The 9,464-nt window shown below is 20.1% G+C and overlaps 3 protein-coding genes across 3 annotated transcripts in view; 2 read left to right on the top strand and 1 right to left on the bottom strand. All coding sequences in view use genetic code 6, as the record gives it.

Moving 5' to 3' along the window:
* TTHERM_000911120 (transmembrane protein, putative) overlaps window positions 1-154 on the top strand; it is a gene marked incomplete at both ends in the record, with an annotated part of 458 nt that extends 304 nt beyond the window's left edge. The window contains 2 exons of the mRNA XM_012798613.1: window positions 1-19; window positions 101-154. The exon at window positions 1-19 is cut by the window's left edge and continues 106 nt beyond it. Of these exons, the coding sequence (XP_012654067.1) occupies window positions 1-19; window positions 101-154 (73 nt within the window). The remainder of the gene's footprint in view (window positions 20-100) is intronic.
* Window positions 155-4,848: 4,694 nt separating this feature from the next.
* Window positions 4,849-5,851, bottom strand: TTHERM_00911110 (zinc finger protein; the record flags this gene model as incomplete). The annotated part of the gene is made up of 2 exons (XM_001020179.1): window positions 4,849-4,895; window positions 5,149-5,851. The coding sequence occupies 2 exons, from the start codon at window positions 5,849-5,851 to the stop codon at window positions 4,849-4,851; spliced, it is 750 nt and encodes a 249-aa protein (XP_001020179.1).
* Window positions 5,852-7,661: 1,810 nt separating this feature from the next.
* Window positions 7,662-8,854, top strand: TTHERM_00911100 (papain family cysteine protease; the record flags this gene model as incomplete). Its single annotated transcript, XM_001020178.1, has 3 exons — window positions 7,662-8,088; window positions 8,169-8,363; window positions 8,457-8,854. The coding sequence occupies 3 exons, from the start codon at window positions 7,662-7,664 to the stop codon at window positions 8,852-8,854; spliced, it is 1,020 nt and encodes a 339-aa protein (XP_001020178.1).
* Window positions 8,855-9,464: the final 610 nt, after the last annotated feature.

Genomic DNA, 9,464 nt, shown 5'->3' with positions numbered 1-9,464 from the left:
TTAATTGTTGGAAATTGTTGTATAAAGTTTAATCCGTTATATATAATTACATCATTAGGGCAGATAGAATAGATAAAATTAAAATCGTAAGAAATTATAGCTTACTTTAGACATGGGTTTATTAGAGTTCCTTTCTAATTCAGTGAATAATTGAATATCTAAGTAATTCCAACATTATTAATAGTATATAACAACTGTCTAAAAGGATCATTAACAATGTTTATTATTTTATAATATTTTAAATTTTAGCTTTAAATTACTTTAGATTATTAAACATCAATAATTAAAATTGAATATTGATTGTATTAATTAGTAGCAACTATGCAAATCATTGGCTATTCTAATTCACAATAATCATTAGTATTATATCTTTCTTCATATTCAAAAGGAATATTCCACCAAGAATTTTAAAAATCTTTAAATTATTTTTTTAACAGCTTAAAACTAAACAAAATTTATTAATAATTTAATAGAGCAACTTATGTATGCTACTGCAAAATATAATTGTAAATTTATATTTTACTGGAAGATGGAAGTAAAATAAAATCATTACAAATTAGAGACAATGAAATATCTCCTTATTAGAAATTAGTAAAGTATCTTTCTCCTGGTTCATCAGTTTAAAAATCAATTTAGCTAAGTAAATAATTTTGTTCATAAAGCAAAAATATTTAATTCCTTTTATTATCATAAAAGTAGTTATCAGGAACATTCATTAGTGATATTTTTAATTTTCTAATCAATTTTTAATTTTCTAAGTCAAAATATATTACATTAATATTTTTTTATTAAATGTAAATAAATTAACTTTATTTTACCAAAATAGGCTAAGTAAAATAAGGATAAATATTTTGATTTGGTGGATCTAATAACAAAGTATCTATTAATTATGAGTCTTTATAAATATTTAAAGAGTAATTTAAAATGCTAGAATAAACATAATATTCAGGACTAAGAAAAACATATTATACGTTTTGGTACTAAAGTAAATTCATTTCTGTTGCATAAAGAATTTCTGTTAAATCATAGGCTATAATAAAGTCTTTAGTTTGCACATAAAGGATAGATTATTTTTATTACAAAAATATTTTTTGAATAGAAGAACTTCCATATTATTATAAAGAAAAAGTCTCTAGAAATTAAAATGATGGATATGAATAAGTTGAAATAAAAACATCAGAGTAAATAAATATAACTTTTTTATTTTAATCTATTAACATTCCTTAAATATTGTTTATTTCTATCTTTTGAATTTTAATATCCCGAGTTTAGTAATTATATAAGTATAAAATAGGAGTTTAATCTACAATAATTAAACTTTTTTATTCTTAATAGTAGTATACCATTTCTTTTGCAAATTAGCTAACGGTTTCATAAGTAGATAATTAATTCATATCAGGTATATCTATAATATTTAATTATTTTATACTTCCAGTTAATTGTATTAATATTTAATCATTTTTATCCCAAAATAATATTGTACTATTGAATCTGTAATCGAAAATAAGATCAAAATTTTATGTTTTATTAAATTTAATGTAGCTGTTATATGGTTTATAAAAATAAACTATCAATTAATTATTTTTATCTATTAATGGTACACTTTTTAGGTCATTAGAAAATACTCCAAAATTGTCTTACTTTTAATTTATAATATTTATAAAAATAAAAATTATAACTTCCTAAACAAATTATCAAATAAATTATTTTTTCAAATTAATTATGAAAAATAAATATTAAAAAACCCTATTTTCTCATATTTAAATACCTAAAAAGTAAATACTTTAAAATTTTTAGTTTAAAAAAATAAATGGGTGTTAATTTATAAGAAAAAATGTGTCAAATAATTTGAAAAATATTTTTAAATAATAAGATTTTATTCAAAAATCAATTACAAAAAATTACAAAGAAATAAAACTAAATCAATTAAATTTACATCAGTGAAGTCATCTGATAGTTTTCCTGTAAGTAAATCAAATATTTGCAATGAAGGGAAGTAAATTACTAGAAGATTTTAATCACACCTTAGATAAAAAAGAATATTTGAGTATTGCTAATAGTAAAAATAGGAGATTTACAATTTCTAGTTATTTTAGATCTATTTATTTTTAAAATTATGTAAAATTAATTTAAAACAAAAATGAAAAATACTTACTTTTAAAATGTAAATATTTAATTTCTAAGTTTTGGCTACAATTATTTATTAACTAAAACAATATTTATAATCAACAATTTATGAATCCAATTTAGAAATAATTTTTGATGTTTAATTATTTCGTTGATCTTCTAGATATAAAGTCATATTTTTAATCCAAAAGAATGTGCCCAAATTCCAATCTACAATTTTTATTGGCAAGTTAAACTCTTAATTAAATTTTATAGATAGAATTTCTTGAGGTTGCTTTATAATGTCAAATATCATTAAATATGTTGTGTTAAAATCATAAATAGCAATTTTATTATTTATCTCAAGATAAATATCTTATATTATTTAATTTACAGAAATATTATAAACGTTGAATGGCTCATTAAATAGATTAAAATGCCAATATATTCCATTTTAAGATGAAAAACAATGAATAGATGTGCCATCTCCAGCAATTGTATTTCCTATATAATTCTTGATTTCTTATTAAGTTTTAATTATTATCATATTTTCAGTGTCTATTACTACATCTGATTATTTTATATATTTAGCACTGTCTATAATAATGAAGCTATTTTTCAATATACTAGTTTAATTTAAATTTATTCCAATATTTATCATATTTAATTACTTAGATTCCATATCAAATTTTATGAAATAATTACGGTCGTTGTAAAAAATATATCTTTCATTATAAATTAATTTTAAACTTTGATCGCCAAGTATAGGATATTATATTCCAAAGTTAATTTCATTTTATTACTATAAATTAAACTAAAATATGTAGATAGTTGAGAGATAAAATATAAAAATTTCACTTGTTTTTTGATATACCAAAGAAGGGGTTGTTACTAAAGTTAGCTCGATTTTTATTTTTTGGTATAATAATTATTTATTACTAAGAGAAAATGGCTAACAATAATTATTTTTTGATATGATATAAATAATATCATTTTAAGCTAATAAAGGATAAATAGAATTATTAATAGTCCATATGCTTATATAATTTTAATTACCAAAGTTATAGAGCTATGAAAATTCCATCGATTAAAAATCTAGTAACATTAAGATTACTTCACTTTTTAAATTTTATGTTTAATAGACTAATTTATCATCATTTATTATAACAAAATTATCTAAAGAAAAATAATATTTTGAAGAATTGCTTATAATATCAGATTAACTGAGTAAAGAATATATCTTAGATATTTTTTAAATGATTAGCAATTTTCTTTTCTCAATAAAGTAATATTGGCTTAAAGCTTAATCAAAGCTATATGTATAGGAAATAATATTTTATTAAATAGAAAGATCGATTATTTATTCTTCAACAATTTATTTTGCATTTATTTTGCTTAACAATAAGTATTAACTATTTACTAAATCTAGTCTATTGTAAGCTTAAACATCATCTTAAAATGGTAAAAAAAATAACCTTGTTATAATTTTATGGGCATTTTATAAATAAGTTAGACGCAAATTTATCTATTAAACTCCTAAACCCTAAAAAAATTGCATTTAAAACTAATTGTAAATGTAAAATTGGCCTTATTGAGATGTAGCATTTAAGTTAAACATCATTAATTATGGTTAAAGATCGTTATCTATATAATAAAGTTATTGGTATTTGTATGGATCTAGGTATTTTATTTAATATTCTTCACTTTAAAGATTATATCTAAGTCTTATTTGTTAAAAATTGTATTCATTATTTTATATAACTTAGCTTAAAATAATATCAATCGTTTAATTTTGCAGGAAAAAAACATTTATTATTGTAGACTGATTTGTTATAAATGGAGAATCAATTGTTTAGATTATATTTTAAACTTGACTTCCTTAAGTAAAGTTTAGGCATTTATTTATATTCAAAATTTATAAATTATTAGCTATAAAAATAGCTATTGTTAAGTTTTATTCTTCGCTTTCATAGACTTAAAATTAATTTAATGAATTTACTGTTATATTCATACTTTAACTAACTTGATTGCTTTACCCTCCTAAAGAAAGTAATTCTATTTAATAATCTACTGAATTGTATTAGATAATTAAATTAAAAATTTTACTAAAGTAAATTGCGTATTTAAAAAAATCTAATGTTTCTAACTATATTATTTGAAGATCAAATTAGCTTGAAAGAACTAACTTATTTATATAATGATATTTTAAAGATTCACTACTTGATAACATTATTAAATAGTCTTGAATTTAATAGGCTTATTATATTAATTAAGAAGACGATAGCTATATTTTTGTATCCTACAGTATTAAAGATCTATCATCCTCAAGAACAGCTAACTATTTATTAAATACAATTTGATTATTCATTTAAATAATATTGAATTTATTAGTTAGAAATATTAAAAACAATTATGATAAAATTTCCTTTTATATAAAATTTCATTTTTTTTATGTCTAACTCTTTAATTTATTTTTAATAAATTTCTTTTGATATTTAAAATTTTTGTCATCTATCTTAAGATATAATACGAAAATTGTTCATTTTGTGCTAAAAAATTAAAATAAATATTTAAACAAATAAAATAAATAGGATCTACAATACTTTTCTTTAATTTAATTAAAAAATATTCTCATTTAATTTAAAATCATTTTAATTTATCTCATTTGTTCTTAAAAATTTTTAGGTAGAGGTAAAAAATTAAAATTAATAAATTTTTTCAAATAAAATGTTAAAATCTCTCTCAAAAATTATTTTATTATTTATTAGCACTTTAATTTTACCCCTCCTCTACATAAAATATTTTTGTAAAAAATAGAATTGAATTTTACCTAGATTTGAGCATAACTTATTTAAAAATTATAAATTATTTTTCCATTCTATTGCATTTTGAAAATTGCCAATACACTATAATCAAGATTAATTTTTTAGAATTTTAATGTGACAACATCAAACCATTATATGTCCTTATATTAATTAGACTGCAAGAAAATTATTTGATTTTCTTAGTCAACAAATTAGATAAAATAATCTTAATCCATACCTGTCTATATAAATAAGGTTTATAAATTAGTAAAGTTCATAAGAATGAGAGTATTTCCTGCAGTACAACCTCCATATTATCTAATAATAAAGCTCTTTTGAAACTATTCTTGGCCTGCTACCATATATTAACTTTTGTAATCTTACTAATTTTATAAAATTTGCAAATTGATTATGTTCCAATCTTGATTTACAAGAGCAAAATTGCATTAGTTAGCTCTAACTAAATATTAGTTATTGCTAATATACTCAATCTATAATACCCTATCTTCAAGTGACATCAAACTATTATCGATTTGTATGCATTATAACATTTTTTCACATATTTAAGTTTAGAAATTTTGATAATAGGATGAAGGGCAACTGTTGAAGCATTCATTTTAAGTGAATGGAGCTGAAATAAACTATTATTATTTGCAAATATTATTTTTAATAATGCATTCATTTAATGAAATGTCTAAACTTAAGTTTGCCTCACATTTAAGACATATTTAATTTTGATCACATAATTTACAACCTTGTACATTACACTTGATGCATTACTTATTTTTTAAATAAATTTCACCATTTTAGCAACTTTACACACAAGTAGAACTATTAAGCGAGCTTTTAAAATAAGGTTGTTTACAATCAATGCATGAATTTTCACTCTAGTTAAAGCAACTTTAACAATAAGCTGAGCATTAAAGGCATTCTTAAGTCATGGTATTAAGTATTTCGTTACTATTGCATTATGATAATCCACCTTTAAACAAACATAAAATAATAGTAATTTTAATTAAGAAGATCATTTTAAAGTTAAAACAGCTTGATTCTTTTGTTATTTTTTATTTGAATTAAATTTTATTAACTATTTGAATATAAAGGGAGGATTTAAAAATAAACAAAAAAAAAAAATAAACAATCAAACAAAATTCGTTTATAAGTAAAGAAATAAAGTTCAATTTCTCGCTCGATGTATCATTATCATTATTATTTTTTCTTTCACAAAATGCTTCAAAATATAAACAAACATCTTTTATAGGCAAAGAAAAAGCTTAATTTCTGGGTATATCATCGATATTTAACCTTTCAAACAAAGCTAATATTTTTTTAAATTGTAAAATAATACAATATTTTTTCATAATTTTTCTTCATTTAGAAAATTGTTTCATTTTATTCATCTTATTATCTAAAACAGTAAGCCAAATTAATAATATTTTTGGTGATAATAAAAATATTAAATCCTAAAATTTTAAAAAATGAATTTTTCTTTTTATAATATGCTTAGAATCAAGTTGTTTTAGTTTTGAAATAATCGTTTTAATTAAAATTAAAATTATTTTAAGTTTATTTAAAGCTGGATTATTGTAATGCAATAGTAACTAATATATAATACCATGATTTAAGAATACCTTTAAATCAATAAAAAAGGTAATAGTAGTGCATGCACATCAATAAGACAGTATAAAATGCAAAATCATTTTTTTACAAAACTTTTATTAGAAAGTCAAATTTTGATAAGAAATATATCTATTTGGTTTCAAAGAATTTTTTTCTAAATAAATAAAAATTTATTAATTAATTACTAATAAATATTAAAAAATTTTATGTTGATTTGATTAATTATTTTTAGCAAATATATATTTTTAATGTATGGAAATTGCTTTAATATAGAGACTTTCCTAATTTATAATTATTCTTTAATCTATAAAAATATAACATAAAATCTTCAAAATAAGAAATATATAATACTTGGATCAAATAAATCATCAAGAAAGTGAAAAAGAAATGATAAAATATATATTAAATTTTAGAAAAATTATAAAATCTTTTTTTTTTAATATTTTATTATTTCAATTTGAAACATTTTTGATTTAAAGTTCCTACGAACTTATTTATTTATTTGTTTTCTTGCTTGAAGCATAATTTAAATTAAAGTATTCTGTTTATTTCTGATTTTTCAAAATTTAAAAAAGCTTAATTTTTAACATCCCAAACCAAAAATAATATTTATTTATTGCTTTTAATAAAATCCTCATTTTTTATAATAAATTTATTTATTTGATAAAAAACTACTCTAAAATAATTTAAATTAGAAATGAATAAATCTGAGGATAATGTATTTTGTATTACTTAGAAAACATAAAATTTAATATTAATATTTGAATGATTGAAAGATATTAAAAGTTTAATCAAAATCATAAACATAGACTTTAAATTATTTATATTTTTTACAAATAAAAGCATAAATAAAATTAATTTGATTATTTTTTTATGATATTAAGTAATTTTACATTTCTGATAAAATACAATCACATTTCAAATTAATTAATTATCAAAGTATTTATGCAATTTTGCTTTATAAGTCTAAAAAGACTCTAAATTAGAAAGTCCGAAATAATTCAAATTAGTTATCTAGTTTAATTTGGTATCTTAAACAAATCCTCCTAAGCACTATAAAAAGGATCAATAAATATTTTATTAACTTATTCTTATTAAAAAAAATAAATAATAAATTAAATAATCTAAAAAATGAGATAAAACATTCTTATTGCCCTATTTTTAGCTTTATGTCTAAGTACTATTCTTGGTTCTGGCGAAAATCGCGAAATATTGATTTCTTAAGGGCTTGTAGATTTTACTGAATCAGACCTTTTAGGCATCTACTAATCTTATGGATATTAACCAGATACTAATAGTGAGAGATATTAGCTCTTTAAAAGCAGATTAGCTAAAATAATAGAACATAACTCTGATCCTAATAAAACCTACACTTAGGGTATTAATCATCTAACTTTTTAAACAAGAGAAGAACTTTAATAACTTAGAGGCTTTCAAAATTGTACTGCACTTGCTAAAGAGAATACTCGCTCTTTTAGGACTTACGATATGAATGATATTCCAGATTATGTAGATTGGAGAGAAAAAGGAGTTGTGACTGCTGTTAAAAATTAAGGAGGTAAATTTATTTTATTATTATTTTTAAAAAAATAGTTTCTATTAGTGATATATTAAAAAATTTTTAAATATAATTAAAAGAGTGTGGTTCATGTTGGGCATTTGCAGCTGTTGGAGCAATTGAGAGTCACTTTTCATTGAAAACAGGAAAATCTCCTATTTAATTATCTGAATAGCAACTAATTGATTGTGCTAGATAATTCGATAATCACGGATGTGATGGAGGCTTACCTTCTAAAGCTTTTGAATACATAGCTTATGAAGGAGGAATTGAAAGTAATAAATTGTTTTTTAATTAAATTTTTAAATAAATGAATAAACAATGTAATAGATTATTAATGTATATTTAAAGCTTTTTTTATTCATTAGATTCAAAGGATTATCCTTATACTGGTAAGAACAACAAATGCTAATTTGATGGAGAAAATATAGTTACAAAAGTTAAATAATCTTTTAATATTACTTACTTAGATGAAAAAGAATTGATTTATCATTTGGTCCATAAAGGTCCAGTCACATTAGCATATGAAGCTGCTGATGAATTTGATAACTACTAAAGTGGTATTTATGAAGGTAAAAATTGTGAATAAGACCCTTAAAAAGTAAATCATGCAGTCTTAGCAGTAGGTTATAATAAAACTGGTGATTACTACATTGTAAAAAATAGTTGGGGAGACAAATGGGGAATGAATGGATATTTCTATATCAGGGCGAATAAAAATGCTTGTGGTTTAGCAAGTTGTGCCAGTTATCCAATCATAGAGTGATTTAATTTGGCAAATAATTTTATGTATTCAACTAAAATTGATTATATAATAATTTATTTGTTATCATGTAAATAAATATTTGTTTTTTTTGTGCATTTATGTGAAAAAGTATTTGATTTTTTAATTTTATAATTATAATTAACAAACATACTCCCTTATTTCCTTTTAATTCCAATCAGCGATCTACGTTTTTTCTTACTTGCATTTATTGAATATCAAATTAATATTGTGTACAATATTTTTTGATGAAATTTAATTTAAAAAAATATAAAGCAACGTGCATATGATTAATTAAAAAAATAAAATATAACTCTAAATAAAATTTTTAATTTAAAAATATTTTTCATATTTATTGATGACTTTGAAATTAATTTTATTGTATATTTTTACAAATCAAGAATTTTGAATAATATAATATTTTCAGTCTAATAATTTTAGTAAATGATATTTATAGAATAAAGAATCTTATAATTAAATAGATTTTTTTAAAGTCTATAATAAATTAAAAATAAATTAACAAATTTGAGTATTTTTTTACTTATTAATTTATTTAAAAGACTTTTTTCTTGCATAAATTAATGAAATAATAAATTTTGTAAAATATGAATTT

Source organism: Tetrahymena thermophila, assembly GCF_000189635.1.
Source record: "Tetrahymena thermophila SB210 genomic scaffold scf_8254576, whole genome shotgun sequence".
NCBI classification, from domain to species: Eukaryota; Ciliophora; class Oligohymenophorea; order Hymenostomatida; family Tetrahymenidae; genus Tetrahymena; species Tetrahymena thermophila.
This window is presented reverse-complemented; position numbering and strand designations above follow the sequence as displayed.